Below are 19,506 nucleotides of genomic sequence, written 5' to 3' on the forward strand. Positions count from 1 at the left end.
TGATCTTATTCAGATATTTTAAGTACATATTGGCTATATTATTTATGCACCATGTTTCTCTAAGAGCTTCAGAGATAATATTCTTCCCCCCTTATTATCTTTGAATCTGTCAGCATCATCTACTCTAAAACTAATTTGATACTTATATTTGTTTTAATAGAAGAATCTAAAGAATAGGTTTCATATTCTAACGGAAGTTATTATAGTTGCATACCATTTGTGTGATTCTGGCATAAGCACAAGTATTAAATTTCATTCCAAAACACAGTGAAGTATACCAAACTTCCAATATTTGGATGTATATTTTGTATCCCTTGCATGTTAAATATACCCTCATGGATGTAAATAAGGAATATAGAGCAAAAAAATCTGTAAAGTATAATTTAGCCAAAACAATTGAGAATATTTCAACATTAAATATAAAGCAAAAAAAAACCAAACAGGGCTTCCCTGGTGGCACAGTGGTTGGGAGTCCGCCTGCCGATGCGGGGGACACGGGCTCGTGCCCTGGTCCAGGAGGATCCCACATGCCGCAGAGCGGCTGGGCCCGTGGGCCATGGCCGCTGAGCCGGTGCGTCCGGTGCCTGTGCTCCACAACGGGAGAGGCCACAACAGTGAGAGGCCCGGTACTGCCAAAAACAAACAAACAAACAAACAAAGACTTTTTAATCATACTTGAGTGGTATATGCAATTTAAATCAATGAAAATTTCCAATGAAATGTACATAATAAAAGATTTCCTGCTAAATATTAGTAAGCTTTTATATATCTATTCCTCACATACACAGTTTGTTTTGGCAGCCATTCTTCATTGCCTCTTAAAGGATCAAGCATCATAATCAGATATTAAGTAGACTCATTGGTATCCAGATAGTTTATACAGCAGAGTCAAAATTTAAGTCCCAGTTATTCCATGTAAATGTCTTGCTGAAATGCCATTAAAATGGTTGTTATTCTCCAGGGATTAAAAAAAACAAAATTCTATGGAGATTTTAATTAACTTCAAATATTTTTTGAGTATCTATTCTGGGCCAGGCATTACAGATAAGCAAGTTATCCTACTTTCATGGAGTTTACAATCTAGCAAACAATCAAAGAGTAATAGAAGAAAATATTTTACTCTGTTTTTTTGCTGCCTCTTACATTTTTGAAAGTTGATTCTATAAACCATTTCTGGTGAGAAAAGTCAGTGTCCGTCTTTAATTTGAAGAATCATCTACCTTCATGCTGCAAAGAAGAAGATATTTTTAATACTTCCCTGAAATGTGTGAATAACTACTCAATAGAAAACTGAGTAAACCATTTAAAATTTATACATGAATGACTTCAGAGTATAATGTTACAATAAGTCCCAGAATCAACTGACTAGACCTCTTTCTTTCATAGCCCTAGATCAGTGCTATTCAAAAGCAATTGCAATCAAAACGTTCTCTATATATTAGATCCTCATGTTTTAAAATTAGTGGGTTTTTTTTAATCACAGGTATATTTTCTTAACCTAGAATCACCACCTGCTTTGCAATTGTTTGACTCCGCAAAAATCAGATGGCACTAACGGACAGCCAACCCATCCTCATGGTGCCCTGAGTGAAGACAAGTCAGCTTAGATATATGACAGACTAAAATCCCACTACTTAAGGCTCCAAGCAGTGAGAGGAACAGCCGTCAAACATTATCTCTAATCATTTTAATAAACATTTTAATAAATGTTTTAAGAAACATCACTATAATCACTACATCTAACTTTTTAAAAAGTCAGTCAAGAACTAGAACCATTAAGTATCAACTGGACCAGCTAGATAGACAAAAAGAGGAATTAGATGATAAATAAATTAGTGCCAAAAACAAGATTAATTAAGAAAATGTTATTGGAACAGTTATATAGGGATATACACTATAGACCTTATTACCATAGTTTGCCTAATTCTGGAACTAAATTAGGCTTTGTGTGCTAGGGGTAAAGATGATGAGGGATAGACCAACTGGCAGAAAGATGCCATAAGCAATAAAAACAAAGATTTCTGATAACCTCTTAGGCAGATGTCAGAAATTGCCAGGTAGTACAGTCTAAGATAAATATAAACGTGGACTCTGATGATAAAATAGCTAACATCTATTGAGCATTTACCACATGTTAACAATGTTCTAAGCCCCACACATTTATTATCTAATTTAATCTTCCAAGTTAAGTATTATTCCTTTGAGTCAGGTACTATAATTATCACCTTCTAAGATATAAAGACCCTAAGACTCTGAGATGTTAAGAAACTTGCCAAGGTTACATAGCTGCTTAAGTGATACAGAATGGGTTTGAACACAGTCTGACTCCAGAAGCCATGTATAACTACTATGCTAAGCTACCTCTCAACATCTTTAGTTGACTTTTTAAAAAATGAAATTTGTAGCATCTTAGCAGCTAGCCATGAAGTCACTAAGCTGAGTTCTCACAGATTCATATGTATGTCAAATTTCTCAATTTCAACATAAGCCTTACCATAAAACAAAAATGCTATTATTATCTATTGTATATCCAGGACTTACAGCTCCCAAGAGTTCCAGGCTGGGAAAGAAGTGATACTCCAACCTAGTCTCCTGAAGTTTCATTTCTGCAAAAGACACAGCCAAAAGCTAAAAAATTATTTCAAGTGATGTTACTTTGAATTATTCGTATTTCCTATATTTCACCCTCATATGTAACCCCATTCTGTGCTGAAACTTGCAGGTACAAGAATATGAGCCTGTCCCATCTGGGTTGCTTTAAATAACTTTAAATTACACATGAATATCATAAAGTCAGAAAATACTGGTTAACAAGGTCACCCATACAACCCAATTCTAAAGACAATAATCCCTAGTATTTGAGTATATCCTTTCAAATGACTTCTCAAGTAAACATAAGCATATAAAAATGTTTAAGCAGGAAAAGGGTTATACATATTGCTCTGTAACTTGTTTTTAAATTAATGTATCATGAATACTCTTCCATTTCAAGAAAGACAAAACCAGTATCACAACTTTTAGTGATTATATAGTATTGCATTTTATTACCTTGATTTTAAAATTGACTTAACCAACTCTGGGGTTCTCTTAATCTTATATATAGACCAACAAAATAGTGATTAGTTTAATACTGTCAAGTTAAGTAGTTAATAGAATTATACCAGTTATCAGTGTTTTTTCTGTACTGTTTGAATTATTAGATTAAGGATTCTAGACCCAAGTTCTCTCTATCTCAAAGAGATATCACAAAAGATCAAAGCACAACAAAATGTTGTAGTAGCAAATTCATAATTCAAAGATTTAAGAATTACCTAACATCACAGGCTAGATTTCAGTAAAAATTTCAAGACACAGAATTCAATTCCAGGTGCTTACCCTAGCTTTATTCTGCTCAGAGCATGTGTTTAATCAGGGCGATCAGCTGAAACATGAACTTAACATGCGTTTCATCATGGCAAACTGCAAATGACTGACTGGTAAAGGACAAACCACCACCAGCTCCTCATCCCTAAACCAGGGAAACTCTGTTAAGGTTAGAACTAAGGCCCCTTCGACTACCACTAAGTTTCAGCCACTAAGAAAACTGAGCCCCTGGGGACTTCCCTGGTGGTCCAGTGGTTAAGAATCTGCCTTCCAATGCAGGGGATGCAGGTTCAATCCCGGGTGGGGGAACTAAGATCCCACATGCCGCGGGGCAACTAAGCCCGTGTGCAGCAACTACAGAACCCACGTACTCTGGAACCCGTGCACCACAACTAGAGATAAGTCACGCACCACAGTGAAAGATCCTACGTGCCACAATTAAGACCCAATGCAGCCCAAAAAATAAATAAATATTAAAAAAAAAAGAAAGAAAATTGAGCCCCCAAAATTGCTAGGTGATTAGAAATTCAAATGAAGTAAAAATGAAGGTTTTCTTTTATACTTACCTGTGGTATCAAATGAATCCAGCTTGTATCTAGGAATCAAGTTGAGCTATAGGATTTATCAACTATCTGGCATCATCTCTGGAAAATAAAAAATTAATAAATTTTAAAATATGCAGGGGCTTCCCTGGTTAAGAAAGTGGCACAGTGGTTAAGAATCTGCCTGCCAATGCAGGGGACACAGGTTTGAGCCCTGGTCCAGGAAGATCCCACATGCCACGGAGCAACTAAGCCTGTGCGCCACAACTACTGAGCCTGCCCTCTAGAGCCGGCGAGCCACAACTACTGAGCCCACGTGCCGCAACTACTGAAGCCTGCGTGCCTAGAGCCCGTGCTCCGCAACAAGAGAAGCCACTGCAATGAGAAGCCTGTGCACCTCAACGAAGAGTAGCCCCCACTCGCCGCAACTAGAGAAAGCCCGTGCACAGCAACAAAGACCCAACGCAGCCAAAAATAAATAAATAAATCTTTTTTTTAAATATGCAAATGCTCTGACTATAAAACTTGAATGCACATCAGCCTACTCCACACCAAGTCACACCCATATAGCCTCAAGGAAAATTAACCTCAAAGAAAACTGTTCATTCTTTATTTGAATCTCCATTCAGCAGTATAAATTGACCCATCTACTTGGAGGATGTCATCAAATGCCCAAACTCAGTATCAGACTAGGGCAGGACTTCTGTACAAGCTCCGCTATTTGTATAAATTTAAAAGTTTGGGTAAAACTGTGTGATAAATCTAACCAACCTCTGAAAGGTTATAAAAGTCAACAGTCTAACAAAAGAATAGGTATGCAAAAAAGAAGGAGCCGTGTGCTGGCTGCAAACAGCTTGGCAGCCATGGGATAAATGGCATGGGTTACTGCCAATCTCTCCAAGTTCACAGGGTATGTGATTGCAGAAAACACTTGTAACCACCACAGGATAACCACAGTCACTAAATTCACAAAATCCTTTCAAAAAAAAAAGGAAGGAGCTAAGAACTCCTAAGAGTCAAATAAATGAGAAGTCAACATAAAATAGTCAGCTTTTTTTTCAAAGCATGTTTCAATTTCATTTGAGCCAGTGTCAATTATATTTAACCTCTACTTCTGTTAAAGTTTTATCAGAATAAACTAAAGAAAACCTTCCCTTGACATAGCAAATTTGAATTAGCATTTTTTGGAGCACAAATCGGCCACAAGGTGGCACTGTAAGAAAGAGGCTTTAATTTGTTTTCCCAGAGCTTGAGTGTAACCTGAACTTTTAGGTGAAACAGACTGGACACAAAACTCATCACCTAAAATGATGAGTGAAACAGACTAGACACAAAGCTCATCACCGTAAGCAACCTTCATACTATTCCCTACTCTTCACCTAATTACTAACTAGAAAATTTTATTACATTTAATGATCATTTAAAATTATTAACTACACGTTACACAGTTATATTTTTATCATGTTCCTTTTCATGCAGTAATGGGGAAATTTAAAACTCCACAATCTCAAATACAATCTAGCTAGAAAGACAACACTCATGAAAATTAATGTGTATGGTAAGTACAAAATAAGTGGGAGAGAGAACCAAGTAATGTTAAGAAGAATCATTGGTCAAGGAAGCCTTCATGAAAAAAAAAGGTAGGTCTTGAATGAGCCTCAAAATTGCACTTAGAATAATATTTATTATATATATATGAGAGTTGCTAAGAGAGCAATCTCAAAAGTTCTCAACACAAGAAGAAAAAATTTGTAACTAGGTGTGGTGATGGATCTTAACTAGAATTACTGTGGTAATCATTTTATAGTATATACACATACTGAATTATTATGTTGAACACCTGAAACTAATATAATGTAATACATCAATTATATCTCAATAAAAGAAAAATTGCAGTGTCCAATAGGTTAACACCACGTACGGCCTAAATTTAAATTGAACTAAAAATTAAATTCTTCAGTCCCATTTTGATTGCTCAATAGCCTCACGTGGCTGATCGCTACCAAACTGGATAGTACACATATAGAATATTTCCATCATCACAGAAAGTTGTGTTGGACAGCAGTGCCTTAAAGGGTGGGTAAGACTAAAATAAGCTGACAGAAAGGAAGTAGTAGCTATCGTTCTTAAATATTCCTACAATCTGTCAAGAACTACTGAAACCATTTCAAACTTTACAACAAAAGTTTTTCTCATATTTACAAGGAAATTTGAGGCTCAGAGAAGTTAAATAAATTTCAAAAGTCCATCTAGCTATTTAAAGCTAGGATTTAAACCCAGTTCTGTCACAACTCCATATTTTCACTTCACAATGCCACTTCCTACGTGAAATAAGAAGCAGAGCTACAAAAGATGGTTTGCTTTAGAACGTATTAAGAATGGCATACTGGCTCAATAGGTCAGAAAGAAAATGAGGTGTTTTAAGTAACTCAGAGATATAATCAAAGTGTTATTTTACTCCTTCTTGTCCTATACTTGAATGGTGCTTTAATTATTCAAAATGTATTGGAGATCAGCAGCATGAGAAATTAACTAAGGGAACATAGGAAGCAAGACTTATTGCAAGATTTCACCATTTCTTATTGTGGGAGTTTCAACATTGTCTAACCTCAAAAGTCCGTGTCCAAGTACTTCTTACACAAAAATAATTATAGATTTAAAAGTGTAACTTCTCTATTTGTCTCATCTCACAAACAAAACCCAGATTGCAAAGGGCCTGGTCTTTGTGTCCTTGGCATGTAGCACAAAGCCTAGCACATAAATCCTGATGATATATGATGCCTTTCCCAATGTGTGATGCTCCCTGCAGGATTCTAGTCACGCTTCAGCAAGTGTTATTCTACCACCTGAAGGCCATTGTATATTTACTGAGTTGTTTAGGGAGCTAAAGTAAACATTCTGTAAATACCCCATTAACAATCAATGACCTGCTCATTTTGTTTCCTGTGGTAATAAGTTCTTCAAAGGACTGGTGCTCAGAGGCAAAAGGTACATTTTACATGTGAACAGATGCTTCATGAGGCCTGATAACAAACCACAAATTGCTAATACTGAATCAGCTGATGCTTCTATTTTAAGGTTATGTTATCACTCAATTTTACTCAGTTCCATTCCAACTTACTCAGTGCCTACTGTGTATCTCACACTATGGGATACAATTGTAACTCGAAGAACCTATCTTTTTTAGATAGAAAAGGCACATATACATGTGAAACAGAGAACACTTTAAGGCATCATATCTTGGTCAAAGTTCAAGTACTTACATTTATGATCCCATCAGCGTTCAACCATTCCTACTGAGGATGTCCAGATCCAATCCCCCTTGATTTTTAGGGGTCTGCAGCAGATGTTACAGAGGCTTTCACACTGCTGCTTCTGGGCTGGCACACACGGTGCTGAAGACCTAGGCCTTCCTTCCTCAGTGGATTCCATCTTCAACCTGAAGCAGAAGGAAAACAACACAAAACTTTGTATAGGAAGTAAAAGCTAAATTGGTTGTTTGGCACCGTCCTCTTCTAGAGACAGCTCTGTAAGGCTGTACTATCAGGACAGACACCCACATTTTATTTCCAATTCGCTGTCAGTTATTTTAGCCAAGAATACCGATTGTTTTAACCTCTTAGTGCAGGAGGAATCCACTCAGAGCACATATGAAATGAAAGTGGTGAGATCAGAAACACTGACTGATCATACAGCTCATCCCAAGAGACCACCATTTCACCCAATCCCAGTCCCACTGCTGGTGGAGCAAAATAAAAATGAAATAAAAATATAGTACCTGAGGGCTTTGGGTCAAAACAGCAATAAGGAATGATTTAAAATCAATACGAAAAGGCAACAAAACCTACTCTGTTAACTTCATATTTTATCTGTTTCATAATACTTTGCCTATCTTAGAATTTATAAAGCACTGTCCATATATGTCCACATAGTACCTCATTTTGCAAGTACTACGTCATCTCCATTTTATAGGTATACAAGCAAGGTTTAAATAAATGGCAGGCAACTTAGCTTAGTGGCTAAGATAATGGATTTTGAAGTTGGACAGAAGTGGATTTGAATCCTAGCTCCCCCATATATTTGCTGTGACCTGGGGCAAGTTATGCAACTTCTCTAAGTCTCAGATTTCCTTTCCATAAAATAAGGACAAATACCACCTACCTCTTAGAACTGTTGTGAAGATTAAATGACATAAAATAAATATAAAATACTTTGCACAGTAGCTGGCATGTAGTTAAATGTTTAGTATGTCGTTTCTGTTAAGTGTCCAAGATCAACCAGCTAATAAGAATGCAAATATTCTGCCTAAAATTTCACACTTTCACAATAATCTTGAAGCCAGGAAAGTCACTCATATACTCATAAATGCCCTTCCAAATCCAAGATTTGTGTCTTTTAAGAAAAAAAAAAAGTTTGCTTTCCCCTTCCTTTCATTCTTTACTTAGCAATGAAGATTCCAATGTATTCTAAATAAAATTACTCCATAACAACAAAAGCATACTTCCATTGAAAACTGATTTTTCTCCCAATCAGCAAAACCTCCTAACTGGAAAACTAGATGTTTCACAAGACATGACCTGGGCCTTTTAAGACTTTTAAAATAGCCTTGGAGGAATTCACAAAGGCTTCCTCTTTTATTTTGCATGTTTACAGCCCCCAAAACATTTCCATTTTTCCTAACTTAATGCTAAAATATGAGTTTACTCACTCAACACCATAATTTCAGAAAGATATCCAGCCCGTACTTTGCCAAGTAAACATGGCAAGCATGCTCCTTCTGCACTTGTGAATACGAAGACCATGTGGCTTCTCTGATTCACACTGTCATTCCTTCTCAACATTAAATATGTGTTCACAACAAAATAAACCATCCCTTATTTAAACTGAAGTGGGCAAGGATATATTCACATAAAGGCCATCAGCATGGTTTTGGTTTTGATAGAAAATCCTTTATTGTTCAATCAAGATATTTAGGGTGTTGGTTTCTAGTCATCACTATGTGCACAAAATAACAGGAAGTACTGCATATTTAGAGTCCTTATAAACAAGAATATATCAAAACCCAACTGAAATGTCACATGTTGACAAATGACTTATGTACAAGGTTTTTCATTTTGAAAGGAATAACAAGATTGTAAACCACCTAAATGTACACCAACAAACGTTAAGTAAACTATGGTATGTACATACATAGATTTCTATGTAACCATGTTAAAGAATGTGGACCTTCTATATTTTCTCACTTGGAAACACTAAGTGGGAAAAGTAAGATACACGGTAGAGTATGTATAGAAGAGGGGTAACTACATATATTTGCTTATATATGCATAAAATATCTCAGGAAAGATACACAAGAACTTATTAACACTTACTGAGGAGGGGAATCAGGCTTAGGAGACTTCATTATGTACACCATGATCCCTTTTGAATTTTGAGCAATGTGAATGTATTACCTATTCAAATAACATGAATTTAACAGTAAAGCTTGAGGATTATAAGGATTATGGGGGATCTACACCTGGCTATTACCACATTCCATGCACTAGTTTATGTCTCTCTCATACCTTCTACCTGTAAGGATAACACATACATTATATTCAGACTAATGTATGTCACTCAAAGTCACTAGGCAAACTTTTTATGAGAAAAATAATATCCACAATAAATTTATTGCCTAATTCTAGAAGGTATGTCACATGGACTAGTGTTTGGACTTTGTATACTTTGATCTTCAAAAGCTAAACCTGGGACTTCCCTGGTGGCGCAGTGGTTAAGAACCCGCCTGCTAATGCAAGTTATATGGGTTCGAGCTCTGGTGGAGGAAGATCCCACATGCTGCAGAGCAACTAAGCCGGCACGCCACAACTACTGAGCCTGTGCTCTAGAGCCTGTAAGCCACAACTACTGAGCCTGAGTGCTACAACTACTGAAGCCCACACGACTAGAGCCCGTGCTCTGCAACAAGAGAAGCCACTGCAATGAAAAGCCTGTGCACCGCATCGAAGAGTAGTCCCCGCTTGCCACAACTAGAGAAAGACCGTGCGCAGCAATGAAGACCCAACGCAGTCATTAATTAATTAATTAATTAATTTTTAAAAAGCTAAGCCTAAGAATAGTTCAGTGACTCACCCAAGATCACTGGAGGAGTAAATTGTGGTGCTGGAATTTGATTTAGGCTTGCACTACACTAAGGCCCCTCATCTTTTTCAGTATATCCTAAGCTTTTTAGGGCACAGTGCTGACATTAAAATTGGGAGCCCCTTTTAGAGCTCATTAAAATCACCTGACTTCAGAGTTTGCAGCCTAGTCCCACTAAGAAAGCCGAACTGCTCTGAACAAAGACCAGGGCAAAGACAACATCCACTGCAGCTCCCACAAACCTAGTAAGAACCTGGGCCCCGAAGATACAGGAGAATTAAAACTGACTAGTCTGAACTCCTCCTCCCAAGATCTACCCTCTCACTAAGGGAGACAGAAGTCAAAACGGCACTGAGATAATAACAGTACATTTTCCTCCAAGCAAAATGAATCCAGGCATTTTGCAGAAACACTATACATGAAGCAGAGTCTACTGTTGCTAGGTCACCCTGTTTCGGAGAAGGAAGGCAGACCCAGTCCAGCAGAGGCCCACGTGGAAACAAGCCAGGCAGATCATTTCACTTCCTTCCTCCAATCTCCACACAGCCAAAATTAATCGCCTGTAGCTCACCCACACTCCAAGGCTGGCTTGAAATAAAGGCCTGCCACCAGGATACAATGGCTCAAATTGAAGAGAAATTCAAAACAATTAGGAAGCAAAATTAAGTGCACACTCACCAGCCCACCACTAAAAGGAAAGAGAGAAGGTGGAGAGACAGGAAGTAGCTTTGAGAAGTGACCTCAGAGCCTGATTGGCTAATGATGATTCCCTCCTCCTTTACCTTAAAAGGTGCTGAAATGATGCAAACCTCCCCCCCCCACTTCACCTACTTGTCTGTTTAAGAACCAATGATGCTACTTGCACTGTTTTTAGATTAAACTTTTTAAACCAAGTTTTCTTTTAATATACTTAGCACAAGCAAACATGGGCTAATTCGAGCTATTTACACACGTTCTTGTTCAGTTGGACCTACTGCAAACAATTTTCATTCCTTTGGGATAATTTCTTATCCTTTGTGACCTCAACATGGTTAATTTATGCAAGGTGACAGGTTTCATTATAAACAGTCTAGATCTACTCAAGTTAGAACTTACCATCAGCGTAATATTCAAGTTAACAGGCTTAGCAGGAAAGATACTGGAAGAAGACATCCACCTGCAATCCAAGGAGAAAGGATTTATAAGAAAGCTACACTGGGTCTTCCCTGCTGTCGCAGTGGTTGAGAATCCGCCTGCCAATGCAGAGGACACGGGTGAAGATCCTAAATGCCGTGGAGCAACAAAGCCGGTGCACCACTACTGAGCTCTGCACTCTAGAGCCCGCGAGCCACAACTACTGAAGCCCACGCACCTAGAGCCCATGCTCTGCAACAAGAGAAAGCACCGCCCATGCACCGCAACGGAGAGTACCCCCCGACCCCGCTCACCACAACTAGAGAAAAGCCCGTGCGCAGCAACGAAGACCCAACGCAGCCAATAATTAATTAATTAAAGAAAAGAAAGAAACCCACACTGCCAACACCTTTATCTTGGACTTACAGCCTTCAGAATTTTGAGAAAATAAATTTTTGCTGCTTGAGCAACCCAATCTGTACTTCTTAGTTATGGCAGCCCTAGCAAACCAATACATTGTGTGACCTTGAATAAATTACTTACATTTTTCTAAAGTTCAATTTCCTCAACTGTAAAATGGAGATAGTAATAATACCTGCCCTGTAGGGTTGTTGTGAGAATTAAATAATATATGTAAAGCTCATAGCATAGTAAGCACTAAATAAATTCTAGCTATTATCATTATAAAGATTAAATGAGGTTATGTATGTAGAGAGCACTTAGCTCAATGTCTAGTCCACAAAGAAAGTTCTACTCAGCATTAACTATTTTTAATAAACTGATTTTTATTGTCTTCCTATTTCCAAATTAATGCCTTTTACACCAGTCTAGCTTGTTTGTGCCATAATTAAGTCAGATGCAACAGGCTTTGACATATCTCAGAAACAGATTAACCAATCCCATCCAATCCAACAAATATTTGTTGAACACTTATATTTTGTTAGATTTATTCCTAAGTACTTGATATGCTTTTATGTTATTATAAGTGGTATCTTTCCTAAAAATTCTGTTTCTCCTTGTTTGAAGCTCTTTTATAAAGATAAAATTTACTCTTACATGTTACTTTCTAGCAGCCTTGCTAAGCTTCCTTATTGAGTTAAAAAATTGATCCCCCAGTTTCTTCTGGATTTTTTATCCATAATCAAACCCCATGCAAATAATGAGAAAAATTTATTTTCTTCTTTCTAAACTTTACATGTTTTGGTGAACAAAATTTCTCAATTTTAATATAATTAAATTTATCAATATTTTCTCTCATACTCAATGACGTTTGTGTCTTTAGAAACCCGTCCCTTCTCTCAAGGTCTAAAAGATATTTATGTGTATTATTTTACTGAAGTATAGTTGATTTACAACGTTGTGTTAATTTCTGCTGTACAGCAAAGTGACTCAGTTATAGATACATATTTTTTCATGTTCTTTACCATTATGGTTTATCACAGGATATTGAATATAATGTTCCCATTGGACCTTGTTGTTTATCCATCCTATATATATATTAGTTTGGATCTGTTAATGGCAAACTCCCAATCCTTCCCTCCCCCACCTCTCTTCCCCTTGGCAACCACAAGTCTGTCCTCTATGTCTTTTACGTGTATTTTCTACCTAAGAGTTTTCAAGTTTATTTTTGAATGTCAGTCCTTAATCCATCTGTAGTTCACACACACACACACACACACACACACCCGTATTAGAACAAATCACAATTCTAGCCTTGACCTGGAAGGCTTGCTGTGGGCCCTGGCTGCCTCTCCAGCTCGTCTCACACCACACTTCCCGCTTTCATTGCTCCAGCCACTCCGTGTCTCTCCTCTTTACTGACTGATTCTTCTGATACAGCTCAACTCCTGTCATTTACTTAGTGATGAGTCCCCCAGTTTGTTCTCCCATTAGAACTTCCCTTAGTACTGTGTATTTCTTATACCGCTTGTTGCTGCTGTACTTTTGCTTGTGTAATTACTTGATTAATGTCTGTCCCCAACTAGACTCTAAGGTCCATGAAGACATGAACCATGTCTATATTGGCTAAACTGCCATATCCCCAGAACCCACCAAAGTGTCCAATAAATATGCTGAAGTAATGAATAAATATCTATAATCTACATGAAAATCACCAATACACTGGTTGCTCTTGTTAAAAATGCAGACTCTCAGTTTTTAATTCAGAGGGTCTGAGACAGAGCTTCAGGTATACGTTCCCAGCGGGGTGGTGGTACCCACCTTTTCCAATATTCACTTGACCAGGTCTTCCGAGTTCATTAGCATTCTCTGTAGCTTCCACAGCCTAAAAGAGGACGGAGGGGAGAGTAGTCTGAATTGGGTTATGAGGCCCCCACACAGGGTACCTCACCTCAGCCATTGAACTCACTTCGCTGGCCGTGAGTCTGTTCCAAGCTCCGGCTAAGGAGGCATCCGCCAAGCCCCTCCGCAAGGGCGGGGTCGATGGCATCTCCTGCCCAGTCTGCCCTCGCGCGGAGCCCCGTTCTCTGGGAACTCACCTCCCCGAAACTCAGGGAGAGCCCTGTTAGGGCCGCTGTTGGCCCTAGTCTCAGACCTTCCCAAGGGACATGGCACGGAGTGACTGAACGCACTCAGCTCGTGGCCCCATCGATGAGCTTCCCGCCGCCCTACGCCGAAAACCAGGCTCAAGCCACATTTATAAGGCTCCCAAAGCGAAATACATTTGACGGTTATGGTGACTTCCCGCAACACATTGCGACATGCAAATACTGCGGAGCGTTCCTCCCCTGGCAACTCCTCGCTGGGACGCACGCGCACTACGTGCTCCCGCCTTTTGACTGCGCCGGCGATACTTGGGAGAGAGTTGATGACGTCAGCGTTCTGGCTCCATGGCAGCTCGGCGGCGGCGGGGGACAGGCGGCAGCTGGGCGCGAGGTTTGGAGTGCATTGTGGGGGGCAGAAGGCTGGGGGGCGGGAAGTCGGAAAAGGAACGGTGCCCTCTGCTATAGCCCTTCCTACTTCCATCACCGCCTGAACCAGCGCTTGTCTTGGTACCGAACTTTGAAATTTTCTGTTCTCAAGAGCTTTTGGGATTACAGAACTGTGTATAACGGCTTGTTGACCTGTAACAACTAACTTAGTGCCAGCACTATCTTAAATACCTAATGTCATCCAGTTAAAAAAAATTAATTGTAAGGTGCATCATTGTTTTATGTACCACTAAGCAAGGAGAAACGCTTCCAATTAAAACATGATTCACTACTTATAAGTCATCCGCGGTAAAATGCATCCCAGTTTCAGAGATAATAAAATGCAACGCTTAGAACTGACTTATGATGAGATATCATACTCTGTGTATTGTGTTCTTACGTGCATAGGTCCACCCCACAAATTCGGTACTGTGTTGTCTTCCTCTGGATTTATCAGTTGGGGCAACTGAGGTACTAAGAGATGAAATAACTTCTACGCGATTAAACAGCTGAAAGAGACAGGGCTGGGCTCTAAGTTAGGCACAGACTCCAGAGCACTCTAGTAACCATTATCTCATACCACCTTAGGTAGTTTGAGGATAGATATTTGGGTGGTATTGGGGCACAAGTAAACGGAAGAGATAAGCAGGCTATGAGACTCATGCCTCAGGCCATGAGCTCACAGGGACCTCAAGGCTCCATTTTGCTTTGTTTAGTTTTATGTGGCTAGAATAGCAATTCAGGAACTCACACTGTTTTCAAGAACAGTGGTGTGGCAGTTATTATTTCTTTGTAAATTTACAAAACCACCTAAATCTATTTCTTTAAAAAGATGTTTTTTCAAAGGAGCATCATATTCAGTGTGTACTCTTTCTTTCTTTTGCTTCTTTGCCCATGCTTTTGCCCATTCTGTATCACTGAATGAAGCTGAAAGAGTTAATAATGGCAAAACAGCTACAGAAGACCCTCCACCTGCAAAGAAAATTCGAAAATGCCAGAAGATGAAAAAGGAGCCTGTGGCTGGAGGAAAGGCTGATAATGACAGGATGGAAAACAAGCAAGGTCAGCTTTCAGACATACATAGGCCAGGGAGCACCTGGGCCAGCAAGGGGTCGCTGGGAGGGGTGAGGGTCGGGGGGTGGTATCTTGTTTTTTCAACTCTTATTTCTTCCTTTCTTGAAGATATAATTAACTTTCTATCTTTTGGGCATACCACAGGACTAAACTACTTTCTCAAAATCTTCAGTTTCCTGTATCTGAGATGAACTGAGACCTGGGCAGATCAGGAGTGCTTGGGAAGGGCAAAGTTAATTATGACAGGTTTCTGTCTAACCATGACAGATAATTTTGATTCCCATACAAGTAGATGTGGTACATATCTGTCTTTCCTCAGAGTCTGTAAAGACCTTGCTGTTAAAGGGCAAAGCTCCAGTGGACCCAGAGTGCACAGCCAAGGTGGGGAAGGTGAGAGACTCCCATTGATTTCTCAGGGAGCAGTTGTTCGTTTGTTATTGGAATTCCTGTCTGGAACATTGCTAGTATCCATTTTAGGAATGCTCTGCAAAATATTACTAGTGATTAACTCTCTCCAAGGCTGAGTGACGGCAGGGGTGGGGTTTGGGGGTAATCATCAGGGTGATTTTTGGCATGGTTAACTTCCGGAGTCGTCATCAGCTTTCCACACCTCATTCTCTTTCTCAGTTAGAAAATTGTATCATTATCAATGTTCTAATGAGAAACTGCCCTGGTATGTATGGCATGAGTTACTGATGAATGGGAAAAGGATTTGAAGAATACAGAAGAAAGGCTTCCTCTGGAACAGGTTTCCTTTAACTGAGTTAGACTGATCTGTATTTCTGTAATTACAAAAAGGCAACATGTTTTCATCATAGGAATGACAGTTTATGTGTAGAAGAACGTATTTTTGCATTTCTTTCCCTGGAAGATGCATGTTGGTAGAGTGGGAGAATACTACCTTGAGGCATAAGAAAATTTAGAGCCTCGCTTAGGATCTCATCAGGGCTGTGACTGTACAAATGTCACTTTTTTCCTTTTCTCTCTAGGCCCATGTATACTGTGAAGGAAATGATGTCTATGATGTCATGCTAAATCAGGTAAGGGAAGAAACTATTTTATTTATGGGAATTTCTTCTTGATAATTATTGTTGACAGTGTCCCAGTGCCCAAATCTTTAATTCTGAAGTCCCTTATATTAGCCCCTAGGAGTTCATACTCCCAAGTACTCAGCCCTAGTGCACTCTACCTGACTGATAGTGGAGTCCTCTATGAAAAGCAGATCTTTTAGCAGATTTTATGTCTTTTATTGAACCTATGAGCCCTCTGTTCATATCATTTTGCACATTTTCTGATAGGTTGTTGGTCTTTTTTCTTATGGGCTTTGAGGAACTTTACATAATGTGGAGGATAGTCCTTTGTCTATAATATAAATTGCTTATATATTTTCCAAATTTGTCATTTGCCTTTTGATTTTCCTTATGGTATACTTTTTGCCCTTACTGAAGTTTTACATTTTTATGTAGTTAAATTTATTTTTTTAAATTTACTTTTTATTGAGGTAACATTGGTTTATAACATTATATAAATTTCACATGTACAACATTAGATTTCTACTTCTATAAGCACTACAGGGTGCTCACCACCGAAAATTTAGTTCCCATTTGTCACCATACAGTTCTCTATGCTCATCAGAGATATGGGCCTCTAATTTTCTTTTTTGTGTTGTCCTTGTCTGGTTTTGGTATCAGGGTAATGTTTTGTTTTGGGGGAGGTTTTTTAATTACTATTTCAGCCTCTTTACTAGGGTTTGGTCTATTCACATTTTCTATTTCTTTATGATTTAGTCTTGGAAGGTTGTATGATTCTAAGATTTGTCCATTTCTTCTAGGTTGTCCAGTTGTTGGCATATAGCTAGTCATAATATTCTTTTATAATCCTTTGTATTTCTGTGGTACTCATTGTTATTTCCCCTCTTTCGTTTCTGATTTTATCAGAGCCTTATCTCTTTTTCTTTCTGAGTCTAGCTAAAAGTTTGTCAATTTTGTTTATCTTTTCAAAGAACCAGCTGTTAGTTTCATTGATCTTTACTATTGTCTTTTTAGTCTCTATTTCATTTATTCCTACTCTGATCTTTATTATTTCCTTCCTTCTGCTGACTTTGGGGCTTCATTTGCTCTCTTTCTGGTTCCCTTAGGTGTGAGGTTAGATTGTTTATTCAGGATTTTTCTTGTTTCTTGAGGTAGGCCTGTATTGCTTTCAATTTCCCTTTTAATACCACTTTTGCTGCATCCCATAGATTTTGGTATGTCTTATTTTCATTTCATCTTTAGTATTTTTAATTTCTCCTTCGATTTCTTTGTTGACCCAATAGTTGTTCAGTAGCATGTTGTTCAGTCTCCACATATTGGTGATTTTTCCAGCTTTCTTCTTGTAGTTGATTTCTACATTGTTGTAGTAGTTTCACGTGATCAGAAAAGATTTTTGATATGATTTCAGTCTTCTTATATTTATTGAGACCTGTTTTGTACCTCAACATATCGATATGATCTATTTTTGAGAAAGTTCCTTGTGCACTTGAGAAGAATGTGTATTCTGCCGCACTTAGATACAGTGTTCTGTACAAATCGATCTGATCTAATGTTTCATTTAAGGCTGCTGTTCCCTTATTAACTTTCTATCTGGATGATCTATCCATTGATGTAATTTGGGTGTTAAAAGTCCCCAACTATTATTATGTTGCTGTCAGTTTCTTCCTTTAGGTCTGTTAATAATTGCTTTATATATTTTGGTGCTCCTGAATTAGGTGTACATGTATTGAAAAACTTGTCTTCTTAATGAATTGTCCCCTTTGTCATTATGTAATGTCCATCTTTGTCTCTTGTTAACTTTTTTTCTTGATGTGTATTTTGCCTGATGTGAGTATTAATTATACCCGCTTTCTTTTGGCTGCCATTTGCTTGGAGTATCATCTTCCATCCCTTCACTTTGAGCCTGTTTGTCTTTAGAGCTGAGCTGAGTCTCCTGGAGGCAGCATATAGGTGGATCTTATTTATTAATCCATCCAGCCACTCTGTGTCTTTTGTGGGGTTTTTTTGTTTGTTTGTTTTTTAATTAATTTATTTATTTTATTTTTTGGCCGCGTTGGGTCTTTGTTGCTGCGCGCGGGCTTTCTCTAGTTGCAGCGAGTGGGGGCTACTCTTTGTTGCGGTGTGCAGGCTTCTCATTGTGGTGGCTTCTCTTGTGGAGCATGGGCTCTAGGCATGTGGGCTTCAGTAGTTGTGGCATGCGGGCTCAGTAGTTGTGGCTCATGGGCTCTAGAGCGCAGGCTCAGTAGTTGTGGTGCACGGGCTTAGTTGCTCTGCAGCATGTGGGATCTTCCCGGCCCAGGGCTCGAACCCGTGTCCCCTGCAGGCAGATTCTTAACCACTGCGCCACCAGGGAAGCCCCACTCTGTGTCTTCTGATTGGTGAAGTCAATACATTTACATTTAGGATGATTATTGATAGATGAAGACTTAGTATTGCCATTTCATCTTTTGTTTTCTGGTTGTTCTATATCTCCATTGTTTCTTTTTCCTTGTGTTTCTGTTTGCCAGTTTGGTTTGGTGGTTTTCTATGATGTCTTTCTCAGTTTCCTTGTTTTTAATGTATAGTGCCTCTGCTCTAGATTTATGCTCTGTGGTTATCATGAGGTTTGTATAAACGTCTCTTAGATAAAATAGTCCTTTTTCCGCTGATAGCATCTTCATTTGACTATATGGCTTTCATCCTCTTCCTCTTCCCCTTTTATGTATTTGTTGTCTCAAATTATCCCTTTTTATGTTGTAAATTTGTTACCAAATTGAAGTAGCTATAGTTGTTTTTTCTGCTTTTTTTCCCTTTAACCTTTATGCTATTTAAACCTATTCTGATAGAGTTGCAATTTTCTGATTCTGTTTATCACCTTACTCAAAGTTTTGTGTACCTTTGTCTTTTTCTTTCAAGTAGAAGAGCTCCTTTCAACATTTCTTGTGAAGTAGGTGTAGCGGTGATGAACTCTCAACTTTTGTTTGTTTGGGAAAGCCTTTTTTCTTCTTCATATCTGAATGATAACTTTGCTAGGTAGAATATTCTTGGCTAACAGTTTTTATCTTTCAGTATTTTGAGAAAGTCATTCCACTCCTCTAGAGTTTCTTCTGAAAAATCTTCTGCTAGCCTAATGGGGATTCCTTTATAGGTAATCATACATTTTTCTCTGGCTGCCTTTAAAACTCTTCTTTTATCATCGACTTTTGACAGTCTTAATATAATGTGTCGTGGAGAAAACCTTTTTGTGTTAAGGGAATTAGATGCTCTCTTAGCTTCATGGAGTGGTCTATCAATTTTCTTGCCCAGGTTTGGGAAGTTCTCAGCTATTATTTCTTT

General features: G+C 38.5%; 1 protein-coding gene, 1 long non-coding RNA gene and 2 other non-coding genes across 5 annotated transcripts in view; 1 reads left to right on the forward strand and 3 right to left on the reverse strand.

Moving 5' to 3' along the window:
* Positions 1–587: 587 nt before the first annotated feature.
* On the reverse strand, positions 588–13,804 carry LOC112410602 (uncharacterized). The gene is made up of 8 exons (XR_003005458.1): positions 13,525–13,804; positions 13,377–13,440; positions 11,139–11,199; positions 7,169–7,344; positions 3,930–4,007; positions 2,542–2,606; positions 1,144–1,227; positions 588–629 (listed from the first exon to the last, which is right to left on the reverse strand). It is a non-coding gene; the product is annotated as an uncharacterized LOC112410602 (long non-coding RNA).
* On the reverse strand, positions 1,521–1,668 carry LOC112410625 (small nucleolar RNA SNORA79). Its single transcript, XR_003005461.1, has one exon. It is a non-coding gene; the product is annotated as a small nucleolar RNA SNORA79 (small nucleolar RNA).
* Positions 3,385–3,461, reverse strand: LOC112410626 (small nucleolar RNA SNORD126). The gene has a single exon (XR_003005462.1). It is a non-coding gene; the product is annotated as a small nucleolar RNA SNORD126 (small nucleolar RNA).
* A 156-nt stretch (positions 13,805–13,960) lies between the features above and the next one.
* Positions 13,961–19,506, forward strand: part of PARP2 (poly(ADP-ribose) polymerase 2) — a 13,617-nt gene continuing 8,071 nt past the window's right edge. Inside the window, exons 1-4 of one of the 2 annotated variants that reach the window (XM_024761339.1) lie at positions 13,961–14,051; positions 15,014–15,148; positions 15,480–15,550; positions 16,150–16,200. In XM_024761339.1, coding sequence (XP_024617107.1) covers positions 14,006–14,051; positions 15,014–15,148; positions 15,480–15,550; positions 16,150–16,200 — 303 coding nt within the window. In that variant the 5' untranslated portion in view covers positions 13,961–14,005. Of the gene's footprint in view, positions 14,052–14,113; positions 14,168–15,013; positions 15,149–15,479; positions 15,551–16,149; positions 16,201–19,506 lie in introns of those variants that run through there. The other variant, XM_024761340.1, reaches the window with a different exon arrangement.

Source organism: Neophocaena asiaeorientalis, unplaced genomic scaffold, assembly GCF_003031525.2.
Source record: "Neophocaena asiaeorientalis asiaeorientalis breed wild unplaced genomic scaffold, Neophocaena_asiaeorientalis_V1.1 scaffold95, whole genome shotgun sequence".
NCBI lineage: Eukaryota > Metazoa > Chordata > Mammalia > Artiodactyla > Phocoenidae > Neophocaena > Neophocaena asiaeorientalis.